Raw genomic sequence first — 20,989 nt, forward strand, 5'->3', positions numbered from 1 at the left:
GCTAAATTACATCAGATGCAAATCTCCTCCAGCCCAATGACATAGCCACAAATGCTGGTGTAAATTTAAAGAAGGAAGAGGCCAGTCCTTCGGTAGTTCCAAGCATTCCTACACTGGGAGTAGCTGGATTCAGCACTGCCTCAATTGGTTTAGTGTCAACTCATCAGGCCTCTGCCCATGTGGGCCAAGTAAACTGCATTTTAAAGAATAATTAAGAACTTGCAATCAGTCTGTGTATTCAGCCAAGAACAAAGATAATAAATGGGAAAAGGCTCAGTGTGGGTGACTGGCTGAAATGAATCTGCTTTTCATGTTAGGAAGTGGACCTTAGTCCACAAAAATCTATAGCACAATTGATCTTTTGCTCTTTAAGGACTAACACAAAACTTTTTTTCCCTTTAATTTAACAGACAAATATGTTTATTTTTCTTGAATATATGCATGGTTTACTTATGCTTTTGGTAAGATTACATCAGTAGTAAGATAATAAGTATGTAAGACTTATTACAAGAAAAAGATTCAGTATGTAATCCATTAGAATAGGTGAGCCAACCAAAATATAGCTCACATTCTTATTTCAAAGGATTGGAAGTGACATGTTTCATTAAGGCAGGGATGAATTTATGATCTGGGACCCATTTATACTGCACACTTACACTTTTACTTTAACTGACAAAGCTTTCTGAAGTTTGTAGTTTGGTGAGGCACTAGAGCCCTCTGGCTGATATTCTAAATTGTTGTATGCCTTCAAGTTATTTAGGCAACCCTAAGGCAAACCAATTATGGTTTTTTTCTGGGGCTGAGAGTGTGTGTCTCACCCAAGGTCATCCAGTGGGTTTCCATGGATGAGCAGGGAATCTAACACTTGTCTCCAGAATTGTAGTCTAGCATAGTCCAATGTCAAACTACTACACCATGCTGGCCCTCATAATTCTAAATTCCCTTCTCTAAACTGCAAATCCTAGTATTCCACAAGACATAACCATGGCAGTTAAAATGGAATACTATGTATTATGTACAGCGCTGAGTAAATTTTACAGTGCTTTATAAACAAACTATAATAATAATAATAATAATAATAATAATAATAATAATAATAATGGTGCTATAATTGTACAGTGTAAATGGGCCTCCAGAGTGAAGGGTGAGGACTGAAGTGGACAAGTTTATTGATGATAACAAATGATTTAACCTGGTTAGAACTGAGTGGGGCAGCAAGCAGCTACAAAAGAATCCCTTGAAATTGGAGGCTTGACTGGCTTAGTATATCTGTTACACACATACATAAATCTTAACTTTACATTTACAATGATGCAGTCTCAGCTTGTGATTGAATGCTCGGGCTCAATGAAAACACCAACCTAGTACACAGCTGCTTTGAAAAAGTAAGCATTCTTTGTAATGAACAGAAAATAAAACTGACAGTATCCCTATGCCTTTACACATTGTGTACAGTTCTGTTTTTCTCAGCTCACAGTAGAGAAGAGAAAGGTGAAGAACAGGGAAACCAAAATGAAAAACAGGCCAGAAAAATTCCCCTACAAAGTTAAGCTACAAAATTCAGGGCTCTTTAGCTTGAAAAAGGTTGAGTAAAGAGGAACATGGCAGAGGTGTCTAAAGTAACACACTTTATGTTGTGGAGAAAGTGGATTCCTCTTTCACGATATAAAAAAATGGAGTCATCCAATGAAGGTGAGAGCATCATGTTAGAAAGAGGTACTTCTTCTCACAGTGCGTCTGGAATTCAAAAACACGTAATACAGTGACTGTCATCAACATAGAGGGCTTCAGAAAGGAGTTAAACAAATTCATGGAAGATAGGGCTATCAATTGAGACCCAGTGTGGTATAGTTATTTGAATGTTGGACTAGGACACTAGGAAACCAGGATTTGAATTCCCATTTGGAATAGGTGATCTTGGCCAAGTCACATTGTCTAGGCCTAAGAGGAAGGCAAAGGCAAACCCTCTCTGAAGAAATCTTGCCAAGAAAACCTCATTATAGGTTTGCCTTACGGTTGCCTTAAGTCAGAAATGCTTTGAAAGCAAACAACAACAGCAGCAGCAGCAGCAGCAGCAGCAGCAGCAGCAACAACAACAAGGCTATCAGTGGCTGCCTGTCATGATGGCTATATATTACCTTCAGTCTTTGGCTGAATATATTGCAGAATTAATGCAGTTTGACACCATTTTAACTGCCCTGGCTCAGTGCTATGGCATTTAGGATTGGTAGTCTTGTGAGATATTTAGCCTTCTCTGTCAGAGAAGTATGGTGCCATTCTGGGATTCCATGGGATGGAACAATGACACTAAAGTGGTGTCAAATTGCATTAATTCTGCAGTGTGGCAGCAGCCTCAGTCTTAGTTCTAGTTGCTAGGTAACATGGGTGAAAAGATGCTATTGTTCTCAGGTTCAGTTTAGGCATTTGACAGATGTAGGATGCTGGACTAGACAGGCTTTTGAAAATGAAACTGACAGTATTGCCATGCCTTTACACATTTAGCATGGTTCTTCATATGTTCTTATGTCCCACTGTATGTACACAGTTTATTTAGAAGCAGGGGATTCCTCATTCCCTTTTGTGTTCAGGATCCCGCATCCATCCATTACTGATATTACGAGGAAGTTCCTTCTTGTATGGGAGTTCCAGATGTGCCTTGGGCCCTGAAGGAACTCTGGCATGGACGTTTAGTGTTAATGAAATGAAAACAGTAATAATAAAAAAGATGAATTGCCAGTCCAACCAAATCAATCAAAAGCTGAATTCACTGTTCTGAGTGATGTTCCCAGCATCAACATTTCTGCCTAGATCTCTTCAGGAAATGTCATTTTGAAGATTTTAATAAGAGTGTCTGTATCCATTAAAGTTGCTGGACTGCCTGCCTTGAGGACAGGAGTTCATTAATTTTTGGCATAGCGGCTGTACAAGCCTAGGAAGAAGTGCCAGTTCTCCCACAGCCCATCAGGTAAAGACTCTGCCAACATGATCATAGTGGAACAATTTGAAATGGACACTTGCCTGTTATAATCTGAGAGGAGGCATGTGGTCACAACTGTCCACCAAGGTTTGGAAACTTACAATTCAGGCAGAAGTTGCTTTTGTATTAGATATATACATGAATCCCTATTTCTTTCCTTCTTTCTTTTCCTTTTCCTTTTCCTTTCCTTTACAGATATATGTATTTCTTTCATAGGTCTCTGCTCCTAGAATATCTCAGTTCTCAAATTGCTATCTTAAAAAAGAGGGGAAAAGAATACATCTCTGTGAATCATAGTTCACAAGGTTCTGTAAAGGGAAGATTGCTTTCACTGTTCAACTCAAGACAAAAGAGTTTACTTTCTTTTCATGTCTTTTTAAGGACTTTTCCAGATTTATGTTCATCTAAACCTGCCTGCTCATCCCACCTCCGCTCTATTTAGTGCCACAAACTACTTCCCCCAGGCTAATACACCAGTTTTAACAATAGGTCTTGTATGGGTGAGTTTCCCCGCGCAACTTGACGTTGAACTAAAAGCTTTTGAGACAAAAAGTCCAAAAAGCATTTAAGAACAGGGTTGATGATTCCTCTTGTATAGATGTAGTAAACTGCTTTTATGGTTTTTTTAAAACATAGTTTGGTATTTGGTACATCTGGATGCATTTTAGGAAGAGTACCTCTATAATTTTAAGCCAATACACTGAAGTCACATATGCTGCTTAAAGAGATTGACTTATTGTTCCTCAATGCCGGGACTACATTGCTTGCTCTCAGAATGGATGAGATCATTGTTTTATCCTTTCCAAAAATAGTAATATTAGCCAGATCAGCCCAAGGAGGAGAATAATTTCAAAATGCATTGGACCTATTTCTCTAAATCAACGGGTCTGTTTGAAAACATACTGTACATAGGAAAACACAAAGAAAGAGAAAGAGTGTGTGAGTGGGAGACAGAAAGAGAGACTGAGGAAGAGGGAGGGAGGGGAGAGAGAGAGTGTGTGTGTGTGAGAGAGATAATCAAAAGGAAACAATAAATTATTAGATTTAATATATTAAACAGAAATACTGACTTTAAGCTTATTTGTATGATTGACCCAATGGGAGAGGAGTCCTTATTGTTCACATGGCGGTAGGGTGAGAAGGAAAAAAAGTAAATGTCAATGTTCTGGCCCACAATTTAGAAAATTATTCCATCTTTGAGGTAATCAGCCTGTCATCTAAATAATTCAGTCATTGCTGGAAAATATAACACATGTCAAAGCTTCCTGTTTAAAGTTTCTATGGCATTTGGACAGACAACATTTGGGCCATGACCTTCAGTAGTTAAGTTCTCAAGTCCTCCTGAGTGCACATTTTTCATAGACTTTTTTCCCCACTATGGATCCCTAATCCATTGCATTCCTGACATTAAAAAGAACTCCTTACATATCAGAAGAAGCATGCTCATTCATTTCCAGGGACATTGTACAAGAGGGGAGATACTAAGTTATCTTTTATAGCACTTAACTTAAAAAATGGACTGGCCATTAAAATAAAATAAATAAAACCAGAAGTTCCACAGAGAACCAAACATAAGTTACAAAAGAACTTTAAAAAAGTCTTTTCTCTCTCTTTTTTAACATAGAGTAAAAGATAAAGAGGATTTTATAGATGACTTAGGAATTTTCTGATTTGCTATCCTTCCTTGTTTACGGGTGCTATTAAAACACAGTACTTTTAAGGAGACAAAAGAACAAACAAAGAAATGAAGATTCTGTATTTACACAATATGTTCTGAACATTTATGACACAACACTCCTCTTTAAACCCAGAAAGTTAAAGCCAGTTTCTGTACCAGTCTTCTCTACATGGTGCAATCTATATGTATTTGATTATGATCTTCATCATCACTAGTCAGTTTGGCCAGTGATCAAGCTGGCAAGAGGTGAGGAGAATTGTAGTAGAAGTCCACTTTTTTAAAAAAGCTGCTCTCTTATGTTAGCATACTAAGCACTATTTAGAAACCAGCATACAGTTACATGCTGACAAGTCCCCTGGCAAATTTGAGAGGTTTTCATAACCTGTTTTCTGGCGAGACAATTTGGACTTTTAAATTCATGCTATCATGATAAATGTGGCAAGGTTCACTATAATGTTTGTGTATGTATGGAACTTGAAAAGGTTACTCTATTGGACTACAGTTCCCAGAATATCCTAGTGAGCATGTAGCAACTTTTCCAAGGGATGTGTGCATAATTCAGCTAATGAAATGTCTACTTCTGTAAAAATGTCCTCATGGCCTTAGGTCATCAAATATGTTCATGTGCTTTAGGACCAGAAGGGTGCTTTTTCAGTGGTGGCCTCCTAACTGCAGACAGCTCTGGCCAGTGATATCTGCCAGGTAAGGTAAAGGAGGCTTAATAAAATATTCTTATACCAAAAATCCTTTCAGGGAGATAGTGCTTCAATGACATTCATATGGTGGGTAGTTTTAATAATAGTTGTTTTATCTGGATTTATTTTTCATGATTTTAAATGGTTATATTTTGTTATTCAAGCTGCTTAAGGGATCTTTTTTGCTATACAATGCAGTATAATGATGGCAGACACTAACTGATTTAACTTACTCATCTTTTCGTTAATACAGCCATTCAACCAATCAACCAACCAACTAGATATTTCAAATCTGTTTTAGGATGAAGAACAATAATCTTTTCCTGACTTGGAAAAATCTTCTTGTTAATACCTGTAGAACATTTTTAAGGATATGATACTTACATTTGTTTTTAATGCATTTTATAAAAAAAGGTATACTTTGAGGGATAAGTTTGGTGTAAATAACTTGCTGTTTCCATCCTTACTTGAAAGTCTGCAGCTTAAACAAGCAAAGAATTGTGTTCTTGCAAATAATGTCTTTATAAATCCCCAACAGACATAAACTGAATGACAGACAGGTTATAGTTTGCATCAGGTTAGCCTGGCTGGTAACAAGGCAAACAATACGCTTTACAAAATGGACAGATGGCAGAGCACAATACAAAACGAAATTAGGAACCTTGGGTTACAGATGGAGAAGGGAAGAGTCAAGAGTTTAAAGGTCACTGGTGCTCTTTTTGCCTTGATTTTGCAACCGGGGAAAACAGCTGAAGTGAGGCAGGGAGATAGCTGCAGCTCAGTGGCACAGCATATGCCTTGCATTCAGAAGCTTCACTTCACAGTAGTCCCAGAAAGGGCTGGGAAAGCTAAAACCCTGGAGACTTGTAGCTAGCAAACCAGGAGCAGGCAGCCAATGTGGTGTAGTGGTTTGAGCTTTGGACTACAATACCATGGTTTGAAATCATGGTTTGAATCTCTGTTCAGACCTTTAGACTGACTACATATAAAGCAGCTTAATTTCCAACACTGTGGTATCTACACAGACTGTAACAAATGAACACTTACCCATGGTTGTTCAAAACTGTATGTCCGCCTCCTGTCCTCCACATCTTCCTCCTGCTTTGCTTGCTGAAATTCTTGCCTTAGACGTTGTATCCGATCATGATTGCTGGGAGCTGATCTGTTGCAAAGAGTGACATAAGAAGAAGGGAGATTAATACTTCATTCGAACAACAACTACAGTATTTTTCTTCAAACACAAATTGGATTCTGGAATCTTACAAATGCATAAGCATGAGCTGACAAAGTGCTCACAATCAACATTTTAGAGCAAAACTTTACAAACATAAAATACCATTTTATCCCTGTGATTAAAAAAAAAGTCTTGTAAGTGCCCATCGAGCCTTTAGCAAAAATTTTGGGAACACATTAAGTATCTCATAGTGTTAACAACATGAAATAAGTTAGGGAAGAAGTCCTAGTGAAAATGAAGAATGGTGTGCTGTCTAGATACAGGATTCATCCTGAATCCAGTGCATGGGTTTGAAGGTTATCATTGCAAACCGTTGTAAGTATAGTGACTGATGGCAAATCTCAACATGTTAAAGAAAGTGCTTTCAGCCTCAAAGGCAAGTGAACTGAGGGTCTGATTCGGCCTCAGGCTGGCATTAAGAAGAGTGATGAGCTGTGGTAAATAAGATGTCCTTTTGTGTCTTAGTTGGAATAATTATTAGAACTATCCAATTCTGTTTGATCATCTGTCCAACCATCTATCCATCCACTCATCACTTTCTATAACTAATGCCATGATTTCCCTTTCTAGAAATGTCTTTACACAAACATACACACAGCACCACATTCTGAAAAGTTTAAACCCATCCTTTCAAGATAAGTTTATTAATAGACTGTCTCAGAATTGTGTGTGTGTAAATGTTAAGCCTTTGTACACCAATGTTATTGAAAGTTATTAATGCCCATAGTAAGCATGGTGAAATGGCTGGATTACTGTAAAGCACTCTATATGGGGACTGCCTTCAGAGATGGCTCAGAAGCTTCATTTTCACTGAACAATGAAATAGAATGGTTTACCAACATCAACCACAGAAATCTGCTCGATCTTTTTGGTGAGGTGTCATCATGTGCATCAACTTGTCACAACTACCATGCACAGCAATCTAAGACAGACATATAGTGAATGCTGTTGTTTGTAAACTGATCCACACCCAAAGCAAATTAGCACTTTTTTTAAAAAAAAAATTAAATACAAAGGACATTGTGCTGCTCTTTTTAAATCTAAAATGCAGAGAAATCTCCTCTAATATTGAATCAACATGGCAGATAATTGTTTACTCACTTCAGCTACTCCTCTACTGTCAAAGTTTCCATCTCTGTGGGTTCCTCATTATAATTTGGTGATGGCAGTATTGGATTATCTCTCTCAGACAACAGGATCTTGTCACCTTTTAGGCCTGTTTCTGACAAGTCCTTTGAACTGATCAGCTTGATAGCATTAAAAGGTTAATGGGCATATGTGGTACATCTCACCAAGAAACTACTCCAGCATTCATCAGGGATACATGCTTTCAGGAACAGAGCGGAGGGCTGAAGTCCTATGAACACTGTCTTCTGCAGTAAAGCCCTTTGAACTCAGTGGGATTACCTCTGAGCCATGCTACAGATGTTATCAATGCAGAATTTTTTTGTGGGTTATATAAAATTACTGGACAGATTTTAACATTATGCAAAACCAGTTCTGCAGCTAGCATGTGATCCCAGGGCTGAGATCCAAGCCCTCACAGACTTGCAGGATGTTAAGAGTCAGCAACTTTGCTGTGCCTGTCTATGCTCACTGTTTATCTGCCTTGTAGTGACTTCCTTTTTGCTTATTTTAACCACACCTTTTCTGTTCCTGCACCTCTAATCTGCAACCATTTTCTCTTCTTTCAATTTCTCTAAAGATGCAAGCCAGAGATGCTGGCGAAACGTCAGGAAGAAACTCTTCTAGAACATGGCCACATAGCCTGAAAACCCCACAAAAACTATGGATGCTGGCCATGAATGCCTTTGACTTACTGTTAAATGTTTTACAAAGAAAGGTAGTGGGACTGGTTATTGTTCAGGTTCTGCCTTGCCAATTTGATTACTCTGCTTGAGAGATCCACTACTACCTTTTACATTTATGAACCAAGGGGGCAACTGTCCACAGAAAAAGTGGCAGGTCATGGAAGCAGTGGCAAACAGGGCTGATGTCAGCATCCTGGCTGCTGTGGGTATGCCACAGCCTACCAGGTTCACACCTGATGTGATCATACCATAAAAGACATTGCTGCTGTATTTTTACTATATATTGGGTAGCAGGAAAGGACTACATCTGTTTGGTCATGAATGCCAATGCTAGCTGGGGTGTTGACATCCATCAGAGAAAGAGAGTCAGGATGGGTACAGATAATAATTTTATTATTGCTACTTTTAAAATATTTTTCTACAACATAACTAAGCTTATTTCTAAATAAATAGCCTATTAAAGGACAATAAACTGCAGTAAATTTCATTCATAAACTCTATTTCCTGAGTTTGAAATGCAAAACTGCATTACCTTGGAATGTGCCCCATTCCCACCCATTTTAAAACCAGGTTTCATTCTGACTTCTCAAGTATACAGAAAGCGCTGTAGATGATGCAACTGATTGGAAGCATGCAGAAAAATGGGAAATGTCGCATCAGACTGCTTGGCTAAAAAAAATTCTCCTATTAACTACATGGTCAAGAATTACCTAGCTGGACTACTGTGCAAATTGTTTTCCATAATACCAGCTGAGAAATTTTCCATAATAAACAGCTGAGAAGAAATCTCAAGGCTGACTCCAGGGTTTTGAGGGTCTCCAGGCAGAAAACCATCGGAACAGAACCCTAACTCTATTAACTTCTATTCACCTTTTCTCTTGGTGTTTCATATCAAAAGGCTCTCCTGAACTGCATTATTCAGTTAGAAGTGAGCCACCTTATCCAATTCAAAAAGACATTTCAGCAGACCCGGGTTGCGATTACTGGGGTATACACACTTGCAGAAGGGCCATAACCAGTTCCTGGAGCCTTTTCTCCCTATTGTTTTTCTTGTTTTCTGTTGTTGCTGGTTTACTGGCTATCTCCTAGCAAGTAGTGACAAGAACAAAGAGAGAGAACAATGCCCTCTGCTTGCCTTGCCTTGCCTTCCCCCTCTGCAGTTGTGTTGACTGGTCCCAGAGAAAGAGAGAGAGAGGACAAACAGATAATAATAATAATAATAATAATAATAATAATAACAACAATAATTTGTTTTATTTATATACCGCTATTCCAAAGATCATAGCAGTGAACAGCAAGTAAGCTAATTAGCAAGTAAGCTAATTTGCCCCCAACAGTCTGGGTACTCATTTTAGCGACCTCGGAAGGATGCAAGCCTGAGTCGAGCTTGGGCCCTTTTGCTGGTCTTGAACTCGCAACCTTGTGGTTTTGAGTTAATGGCTGCAGTACAGGCATTTAACCACTGCGCCACCAGGGCTCCTATAGATAGACAACAATAACATTGGTGAGGAAGAAGTGAACCATGAGTGGAACTAAAGTGGGTGCAAAAATGAGGGCACTTCCCTTAAAATTCTGCCTCTCCAAAAATAATTTTTCCCTTCGCTCCCCAATTTCTAGTGCTGCAGAGAGCGAAATGCTGAAAATCATTCACAGCTAGAATGGTCACATATTTGCTCTGTTTCCCTAACGTTGTCTGCCTCTTTTCTTTGAATGACTAAATTGTATTTCTAAATTTTCTGTTGAGGTTTTAAAGTTACCCCAATACTAGAAATTTGGGGACTGAAGGAAAATTTCAATTGAGGAAGCAGAATTCTTATTTCAGGGGAAAGCAATGTTCGTCCATAGCTACAACCCATTCATAAAAGGAGACTTGACTAAGGCCTGTTACAGACGGGCCTTTTAGTATGGAGTCAGTCCGTATTAGGGTTAGGAAGGTGTGGTGCTTCCGCACCCCCCTAACCCTAGTACGGACTGAGTCCGTACAAAATGGCAGCGCCCCATCTACATGGGGGCCGCCATGACGACGTCATGACCACGCCGCCTCTATACGGGGCAGCGCGGATGTGACGTCATCGCTCCGCGCCAGGGCGCTTAGTGCGGAGCTCCTTCCTGGTTTGCGCCGCTGGGTGCAGCCTTCACACAGCTGTGCCCAGCGGCGCAAAGGAGAAAGGGGCCAAGTGGCCCCTTTCTCCTCCTCCCCGCCACCGCGGGGTGTCCTTGGGGCTTGAAGCCCCAAGGACACCCCTTTCCAGGCTGCGGGGAAGCGGCCTTTTGCCGCTTCCCGAAGCCTGGAAAGCGGCGGATCAGGGCCTCAGCGGCTGTCGTTCTAGCCACTGAGGCCCCGATACCCTGGGGAAAGGGGTGGATACAGGCCGCCTCAAAAGGGCAGTCTGTAACGTGCCTAAGAATGTCTTGGCCAAACAACTGGCGTTAACACAGCTTTTTATTCTGAGACGCAGCTGTGTTAGTCTGGAATATCAGTATGCAAAGAGATTTTGTAGAACCTTTGAAACACTGAGTAAAACAAGTTGTAGCATTAGCTTTCATAGCTTTGGGCTATATCCTCAGATGCATTGAGTTTCGTAGACCTGGTCTACTTCCTCAGATGCATCTAATGCTACAATTTCTTTCAATACTTTTTATGCAAGCTTCATTTTAATAAAAAGATACACAATGAGAACCACTGGCACAGCTAATTTTAAAGTCCTGGGAGGTGTTTGTTATGTTACCATTGTGAGGCACAATGTTCCCTTGCCTTCTATGTGGTAGAGGACATTATTGATCAGGCGTTTCTAATAGGGCGATTCCCAAATATATCAGTGAGATGAGTCACCATTCAACTAGTATTCAGTCAATCTAATCTACATGGGACTAACCAAAAAGATTCAAGTCATTTTGTTAAAAGGAGGAATCTTAGTAAATAAATGCTTCAAATTTCTGTGCTCACTTCATCTTCCTGACTTTGACCAAGAGACATTTGCTGGTGTGGGATTGTGGCAGTTTCTAGATGCACACCAAGATCTCAAAAGAAGGAAGTCTGTGAATCTGCAACAGAGGAATTCATAACAAAGTACAATTGCTGTAGGCCTTAGTCTTTGAAGCCTGCCAACTACGCCTTGTTAAATGCACCCTCAGCAGTTTAATGAATGCTACTTACAAGACACGAGATCGCCTGCAAGGGCCCTGAAAAGAGCAGCGTAAGCAAAGCTCACATAGGCCAGGCCTGTCACATATTTTCAGTAACAAGAAGCCACAGCAATGGCCACTAAGAGTCTCAGATCGTTAAGCAATATCTCACTGTGATGTCATGCGCTGAAGTACGGAGTTGTAATCCTTTCAGAACGGACAGATTGTCAGTGTGATAAAGTGGATACAAGCAAGCTACTGAACAGGAATGACTAAAGCTTTGATAGAAAAAAAAATCCATCTAAGACAGGAAAGGAAAGTAAGACTACTCCCAATAAAGCTAAGCAATAATAGCTACAACAATAGAAGGCTCAGCAAACCAAGAATTTTGTTACTTGGAATTTGTCTACACTTTATGTAGGGCTACAGATAATAGCTATAATATGTGAATGTATCTGAATAATTGGGTTCTGAATCACTGCATTGTAGTCAGCAAATATTGCCAACGTGTGTTAATTAGATCTCCTCATGGTCAGATAGCACATTAGAAAGGTACAACTTATGCTACTTGTTTTTTTAAAGCCATGACATATCTTGTATCCACAGGTAGAATGAAAGAGAAACAAAGACCGTGCCAGTGAATTTTAAAAAGGTTGCCTCATTGACTATTAATGGCATCCTCACTCTTCTGGCAATGTGTTAAGCCTGGAGAACGAACGCTTGCCAAAGTTCAAAGCAAGCTGTGTATATATTTAATTGGATCTTGCTCATCATCGCTTGGGCTGGATAACATAGGCAAAGAAGAGAATGCAGAGCAGCTTTAATCCACTGTAAAAGCTTTCAATACATTTAATGAACACGCTCCTTCTCTGTCCAAACAGTGTTTACTCATAGAAGAGGTGGGCATGGCTAGTGGGGATACTGAGAGCAATAGTAAAAAGGGCTGGTTTACCTAGCTCTATGTGCTGGCATGAAATCCAGAGATGATCTGAGTATTTTTTTTTTTGGTGCCCTACTGCAGGGAGCAGTATACTTACTGCTTGGAAAGGAGAGGGCCTTCTCAACTGTGGCACCCCAGCTGTGGAATGCCCTGTTTTTGGTTGTCTAATCGGGATCAACAGTGGCTTTATTTCAGTACCAAGCTAAAAACTGGCTAGTCATCCACATTTGTGTGAGTGCAGTCACTGTGGCTTGTTTTTATAGTCTACAAGATTGTGGGTTTCATCTCAAACTTATTCTAGCAGTTTCAGTTGTGTTAAGATTATTTTAAAGCTGTCTCTACTGATTTTTAACCTGCTCAGAGATCCTTAGAAATAGTCAAGATAGAGAAAATGATAAATAAAAGAAAATAATAAAAGAAAATTTGGCCTCAGGATTGTCTAATGGAATTACAGGGAAGATAACAGAAAACCAGCTTTACATTCAGTACAGAATATAAATTAGTGCAGAATTAGCTCATAGAAGGTGGCCATTAACATGGATGTTTTAAAGTAAGTTTAGAAGAATTTATGACAGGTAAGGTTATGACAAGAGGCCACTATAAGGATAGGATATGAAGAAACAGAATAATTTCCAATTGGCAAGAGGGTCAGACAAAGTTACTTTTTATCAACCATCTGTTTAATTTCTGTGCAAAACATATCATATGGAAAACAAGATTAGACTCAGAGAAAGAAAGTGTGAAAACTGGGGGAAAGAACACCATCAATTTCAGATCTGTAGATGACACTGTTTAATAGCAGATAATAGTATAAAGACTTGGAACAACTATTGAGACATGTCAAGGAAGAAGCAGGATTACAACCTAACATTAAGAAAACAAACTAATGACCACAGATAATTTAAGTAACTTTAAAGTGAATCAAAATAGTTACAACATTTTCTATACCTTGACTCAGTCATACATTAACATGGAGTCTGCAGTCAAGAAATCAAAAGAAAGGCAACTATGAAGAAATTGGATAAGATCTTCAAGTGTAAAGCTACATCATTGAATACTAAATACCAGAATGGTATTTCCAATTTCTATGTATGATTGTGAGAGCTGGATGGAGAAGAAAGCTAACAGGAAGAGAACCAACTCATTTGAAATGTGGTGCTGGAGGAAACTTCTATTGATATCATGGATTGCCAAAATGACAAATAAATGGGTCTGAGAACAAATCAAGTGTGAATTCTCCCTAGATGCCAAGATGACTAAACTGAGATTGTAATACTTTGGGCAGATCATGAGAAGCCATGATTCAGGCTTGGTAAATTAGAAGGCAGTAGGAAATTAGGAAGACCATATTACAGGTGGATAGACTCACTGTAAGTCAAAGCTTACTTGACAGCAATTAACAACAACAATGAAAGTTATGGTTGGTTATCATGCCACTGAACATTAATTTATTATTATTATAGGATGGTTACAGCATTTATACACAGCTCATGAGGGTCATAAGGGCAACATGTTGGCCTCTACAGAAAGCAGCATGCTCAAGTTAGATACACTTTGATATGATCTAGCAGATCTCTTAATTTTTTTATGTACAGAACAGGATAGACAACATGTATGCCATGGAGTGAATATGGCCTTAACATGTTTTGAAATCTCTACAAGCCCTGTGTACCATCGGCCTTGCCCTCCTACTCTTCTAGATGTACTCCGCCTTGTCTGAGCCCCCCCCCCCCATACTATCAAATAGTAGCGGGCAACTGCAACAGGTTCAGAGGTCAATTTTCTGCCCTTGAGCCCTCCTGGGACTGTACAGACCCTCCTGGGAGCTGTACAAATGCTTCAAAGTGGCTAAAGTTAGGATTGCCTGACTGGATCTCGGACACAGTCCCTGCATCTTTAATCTTTAATAGCACTTTGTGTAGGGTGAGGTACCATAAAGTCCCATCAAGGGGGATGAAAGTACTTGTTCTTCCTCACCTTACAAATCCTTATTTTCAGCCACAGCCATCCCTACCCAACACAGCCACTGCCTGAATGCAGAAGAATGAAGATCCTTTGATAAGAACACAGCTGGGGACTCCTCAATACCCCTCCATGGCGCTCATCACCAGGGAAGCAATAACTATGTTGGTAGAGCACAGCTATAGCTGGAAAATGTGGTTTAAAAAGTGCAGGAGGGCAGGAACCTTTGACTCTCTTGACATAGCTTTACGGTGTCTTGTTCCTCTTGAAGATCTGTTAACCTGTTCCTAATTTGGCAACCCAACATGTGGCTAGAAGTGGCCCTAGGAAAGCTGAACCTAGCCACAGAAAGCTGTTTGAAGCTGATGCGGTTCTATTGGTGGTGGCCACCTATTTTCCATAAGTCTTAGAACTTTGAATTTTCTCACTCATGATATGAAAAAAATAGTAGCTACTTTCATCTTAGATGGTGAGCCCTCCCAACTTATGATCTGTAAAGTTACATAAGATATATTGTTTTGGGGATATGAAACTAGAGTGCACTGAACTGCTTTATTTTATTTTTATGGTTCTACTGTTGCTAAGATTTATGCTATTGACAAAAAAATTTTTTTTGAAGAATCAAATGTTTGGAGCATAGAGTTTGCCCGAGTTGGGCACAAAAAAGTACATTAATTGACAGATAAAATCCAAAGTGGAAACAGAAACTTTTCTTCTTGTATGCTGTTGAGTCAATCCAATTAAGTCATTTACTTTCAGTGAGTTATATTCTGATTAGCATTGTTGTGTCCAGAATAGGCTAGAATTTTGTTGCTTCTGTTTTGCTCAGAAACAAAGAACTTGAACCATATGAAAGACTTTAAGGTTTCAATTACTAATGTGCAGATAAGAACAGTTTCTTTACATAGGCTTCATTTAATTTCATCAGATAACTTCTCAGAGTATTACATGCAATTCACAAGCCACAAATCCACAGTAACCCTCTGGCCCTCAATGTCCAGTAAGCACGTGAATTCAGTTTTGTAGAGGCGGAATCCATTGCCTCAAATTGATTATGCATGCCTAGTTACTCCCTCTAACAAGGACAGCTTCTTGACTGTTAAGTAGTATACTTCCATATCTAAAGTTCATTTTACACATTATTTCCCAATATGCTACTTATGTTTGCTATATGTAGTAGTATTTTAAAAATGCCCTGTTTATTAGTTCACATTTGCAAGATGAATACATAAATATATATATCCTTCAAAGCCTTTACTTTCTTCCGATAAGCTAAACCCACCAATCAACTTAATATGACAAAGCAGATCCATTCATATTCTGCCTAGGTCATAGATATGCACACAATGGCCAGATTTCCATGCAAAGGTGGTTTTAAAGCCCAGAAAACATGTCACTTTGTGTGAGCTTGCATAAAATTAGCTGCTTAGGAAGTTTTCTGTCACTTTGACTTTACTGTTCAGAACAGATTTGCCCATCCTCTCCGAGTGTGAACAAAATTGCAAGAAAGTTATGCTAATTCCCCTAGAGCCTGCACTTCCTTCAGCTGATAAAATTCACTTCCCACTTTTGACACTGTGATTTGTTGTGCATTTCACACCCATTTCAATGCAGTAAATCATCACAAATTAAAAACACACAGCTCTATTCTCTGGGTTAAAAGGGGGCTCTCCAAAGCTGTTAATACGGTACTAGGGTTTTGATGTGATGGGCTTAGAATCCTCCAGTTGTTTTATGGCTAAGAAGGAGGTCACTACTACACACCCTCCCAATGTGCAGGACGAGGCTTTCACTTTGAGTTCCTATGTGGTCATGTTGTAACAGGGCCATCATTTTACAACAGTGAAATCTGAAGAATGCACCCAAGACCCCCTTTTATTGCTATCATCATTCTTCCTTATTAGCCTGTCACAGTCCACATGAGAGAGAAAGGGCGGGGGGGGGGGGGAGAAAAATTGTTTCACTCTTTTCACTGTGCTCAAGGGGGAAAAGAAAAAGAAGACACAAACAGTTTGGGTCTCACAATAAACATGAGATAATCAAAATATTCAACTAGGAGACTGTTTCTAATGGAGCCCACCCTCCACAACAATAAAACTTTTGTCACAATGGACTACGGTTACAAGATGAATGGCTCATGTAGTCTGTTAATAGATTAAATAATGTTGGATGAATGAAAATAGTTCATGGAACAGTTGTCAAACTACTGAGAAGGCCACCAAGATTAATAAAAAAGCACAGAACTGGAGCAATGCACTAACCAGATTACTGGGCAAGGACTCAAAATGCATGTACAAGTTTTACTCCCTAGTACCTCCAGAGAGGCTGGAAAAGACTTCTCAGAAACTTTGGTGCTCTTCTGCCAGTCAGTACTAACAATACAGTACTGAACTAGATGGATCAGTGCTCTGAGAGCCAGTTTTTGACTTGGGCTATTCACCCTTTTCAACCTTTCACACAACTGTCATGAGCAAGAAGTTTTAACTCAGATTTGTGAGCTGTCTTCAGTCTTATATTGGGGAAAAGGCAGGATATTAATCAAGTGATTGATTAATTAATTATATAAAATGCATTGTGCATTACAATGGTTGCCTTGAAAAAAAGAGCAAAGTACATTGTTAGATACTAGACCTCTGAAGGAAGAAATAAAATGTTAGACCCTAGAAATAAAGAAGAAATAAAAGGGGGCAATGTATGTCCATAATCCCCTTTATAAATAAAATTTGCTAAATAAAGAATGTGCAGGTTGCATAACTCCATATCTAGTCTCCTAAATGGCTTATGTTAGCAAAAGTTTAACATTCTAAAGTGTTAGAATTCACTATCTTTTTCAGCAAGAACATTGGTGTCACTAAGATTGGTATCTCCCCCATTTGGTAACTCATGGTGTCACCCCCTCCATTGACCTACTCCCATACCACACCATGCAGAGTATTTAGTATTTTTTGTACTCCTAAATATCGTTAATTATAAATTGTAATTCCCATACATCACTGAATGCAATCACAATAGTTGTGACATAAACAACTAGCAAAATCCAAATTATTCTTTCAAATTACAGTATCATGCACACAGCCTAAATGTATTTACATGTGCATTGTTTCATTTGATTAAAATGAAAATTTGGAAAGATGATAGGTTTTTAAAGATAATTTAAGAAAAAAAATTTTAAAAATTAATTTTACTTTTTAATTTTAATTTTACTAAAAAAATTAAAAAGTAAAAATATATTAAAAAAAATAAACTTGGAGCCTCTTCTTTCCCCTCCTACTGCACCTCAGCCCACTCACATCACCTCTTCAGCACTGTAAAGGCATATAGGCAAATGCCACCACCCATTTCTGCCAAAAGGAGGTGTTTGAGAAGCAGTGGTGTCACTTCCCCTTAGGGTCTCATCAGGTGCAGACTGCGCCCCTTGCACACACCTAGCAATGCTCTTGAGCAAGAGATACCTGGTTGAAAAGTCAGTTGCTACATAAGGAGATGCAGAGCTCCCACAAGGAGCCTGCTCTAGAGGAGCTTCAAAATATTGCAGACATAGCTACGGGTGCCAAAACTCTAGTGCCGTGTCTTTGTTGTAACTATCCATTTTGTAACAAAGATGAGAAAGTTTAAGCTAGGGTCATAAATGCTTTTTCCATCTGTGTGGAATCAGGATAGTGAGGAAAGGATGTTTTGCTTTTCCCAGGTCCTATCAGGTAAAACAATTTGAGATAATCTGTGAATCTGTGAATGAATACAGGAAGAAGAAGAAAAAAATCAAGGGCCATTCATATATTTTTCCCAGGATAGGACACTTTCCACAACAACTTCCCTGCTTGAGATTCCTGCCCAAATTTGTCATGGGAACATACAGATGAAGGAACTTAATGCCAAAGATCTTAGAAATGGAAACAGGGAGCTGAGTTCCCATTCCCAGAACAATTCCCTTGCTTGTAATCTATTGTACAATCTATTTTTAGGAGCTTGTGAGGAATCAGTTCTGTAGTCCAAATCCTCTGATTTAGATGGGGAAAGCATGATAAGGAATAGAGCCTATGGTTTTGGTACAATGGTGCACTCTTGCATTCATTTGCAGTCAATTGTCCTTCAGCAAGAAGCCCAGTCGGATTGTTGATAACATGCAGGCCCCTTATAAAGGGGGAATGGGGAACCAGGGGACTCAGTACAGCCTCTGCAAATCTCCAAGATCTCCCTTTTGCTCATACTGGATGAAACTGGGATGTGGGCCATTTTGGACTATTGACAACTCTCTATGTCTTGATTTCTTTGCATTTATTAAAAATTCTACCTGTATTTCCACTTCATTTTTTGTTTATATAAAGCTACAAGACTATGGCGCGTTATAGACGGGCCTTTAATACGCCCCCGTCACGTGCTAGGGGTTGGCCAAGGACCTAGCGTCCATACCGGCCACACCCCTAGCACATGACGGGGGCGTAAAGATGGCGGTGCCCTATACACATGGGCGCCGCCATCTTTACGTGCTGGATGTGTTGTGTCCGCACATGTCGCCCTGGAAATGACGCCGCAAATGCACCCCTTGCGCTTTGCGGCGCCTCTTCCGGGGCCTGAGAAGGAGTGCGATTTCCGCGCTCCTTCTCGGCAGCGTCCGGGAGCCGCGCCGTTTAAAGGCTGCGGCTCCCAGACGGTGCAAGCGGCGGCGGCAGCAGACCGCCGCAATACGGCGGCATGTAACGTGCCTATATTTCCTTCCCACATGGGATTTCATGTCCATCTTCCATAATGTATGCATGTATTTACACACTTTTCGTACTGTAGAAATTTTTGTACACATTTCCTCCACAAACTAAAGTATGTTTAATAATAATAATAATAATAATAATAATAATAATAAAGCTTTTATTTATATACCACTTTTCCTCCAGATCAAAGCGGTGTTTGCCCATATTTTCCAACTGTAGGCAATTTAAGCTATTCATATTTTTAAAATCTGAAAACTCCAAAATCCAAAACACTTCAGGTACTCAGAATTTGGGATAAGACAAACTCAACCTGTACCAACAAGAGTTCATCGACTGCCTTTTAGCAATGTTACCAAGATGAAACATTTAAGCTCAAAAGTGACTTTAATAGTGCTGAAGAAATACAGACAGGAACTTGTGCAGAACTTGAAAAAGTTACTTTCCTGAATTATGAAGGTAATTCCAAAGAGTTGTAGCATTTAAAATGTAACTTTCCCAAGGTCTGGATTTCAATATAGATGCATCCGGCTGGCAACTGTTGGAAACAGTGTGTGAAAATTGATCAGTCTTGGTATGATCCACTATGGCACTGATGGAATAGCTCTGGCTTATCGACATACAGTGGAATTTTACGCCTGAAATCCAAACAGCCAGACTATCCCTAGGCAATGATCCTTACTTGCTCATCTCCACGTTAGTGATATTATTCACCCCATCCTGCTCTTTCTTCCCAGTTACCAAGGTGAGGGAAGAGAAGGAGGACACCTATTTGGGGAAGGGGAATGACAATACCTTTGGCTCTTTCACACCATGTAATTATAGAGCTATATTTCAACTCTGAATGACTTTGGCGGGTTACAAACTGCCAAAAATACGTATGGAATACGTATTAGGGTTAGGAAGGGGCGGTGCTTCTGCACCCCCCTAACCCTAGTACGTATTCCATACGTACAACATGGCGGCGCCCCTTCCACATGGGGGCCGCCATGTTTACGTATCGGACGCTGTGCGTCCGCACGTGTCGCAGCGTCTATGACGTCGCGAGTCCTCCCCTGGCGCCTCGCGACATCATAGAGGCGCCGCTTAAAGAAGCTCCATTTTGGAGCTTCTTTTTCGGTCCGTGCGGGAGCCGCACGGTGTGGCTGCTGCAGCTCCCGCACAGAGCAAACGGCAGCGGCGGCAGACCGTCTCAAAGCGGTGGTTTATAACCTGCCATAGTTCCATACGGTGGAATCCTAGGATGTGCAGTTTAGGGAGAGACTTTCAGAATCTCAGCCAGAAAGCATTAGTTCCTTGCTGATGTTGTGTGCCTTCAAATCATTTCTGGCTTATGGTGACACTAAGTCAAACCTATCCTGGGGTTTTCCTAGTCTCTTGAGGCTGAGACTATGACTTGCCCAAGGTCACCCAGTGTGTTTCATGGCCAGGCTGGGAATCGAACCCTGGTCTCCAGAGCTGCAGATCAACATTCAAGCCACTACGCCATGCTGGTTCTCTTTAGTTCTTCACCAAACTACAAACTCCAGGATTCCATATGATGTTGTCATGGCAGCTAAAGTGGAATTTAGCATTATAATTGTGTCATGTGAAATGATCTATGAGTTCCAACTACCATTTCCTCCTGTTACTTACTGAATGACGGTAACATCTGTAATTCCACCTACATTTAGCTAAAACCCTCCCACTTTGGGCTCTTGACACATCTTCTGCTTGAAAGTAGGCCCTTGCAGATAATGTGGACCTCACAAAGAAAAAGCTTTCCTTGCAATAACACAAGTCTCATATACATTTGTTTGAATGAATGAATACAGAACTCTTTTGTAAAAACAACCCAGGAGCTTCTTGGTTTAAGTTCATTTG

At 39.9% G+C, this 20,989-nt stretch overlaps 1 protein-coding gene across 2 annotated transcripts in view; it reads right to left on the minus strand.

Annotated features, from left to right (window-relative positions):
• The window catches only part of LOC149310016 (partitioning defective 3 homolog), a 654,223-nt gene that overhangs the window by 13,069 nt on the left and 620,165 nt on the right, over nucleotides 1-20,989 (minus strand). Inside the window, exons 23-24 of one of the 2 annotated variants that reach the window (XM_089533492.1) lie at nucleotides 6,398-6,512; nucleotides 4,048-4,088 (exon numbers count right to left, since the gene is read on the minus strand). In XM_089533492.1, the coding sequence (XP_089389618.1) occupies nucleotides 4,048-4,088; nucleotides 6,398-6,512 (156 nt within the window). The remainder of the gene's footprint in view (nucleotides 1-4,047; nucleotides 4,089-6,397; nucleotides 6,513-20,989) is intronic. The other variant, XM_089533491.1, reaches the window with a different exon arrangement.

The sequence above is a fragment of the Sceloporus occidentalis genome, unplaced genomic scaffold (genome assembly GCF_023333645.1).
Source record: "Sceloporus occidentalis isolate IW3139 unplaced genomic scaffold, rSceOcc1.0.p SCAF_7, whole genome shotgun sequence".
NCBI classification, from domain to species: domain Eukaryota; kingdom Metazoa; phylum Chordata; class Lepidosauria; order Squamata; family Phrynosomatidae; genus Sceloporus; species Sceloporus occidentalis.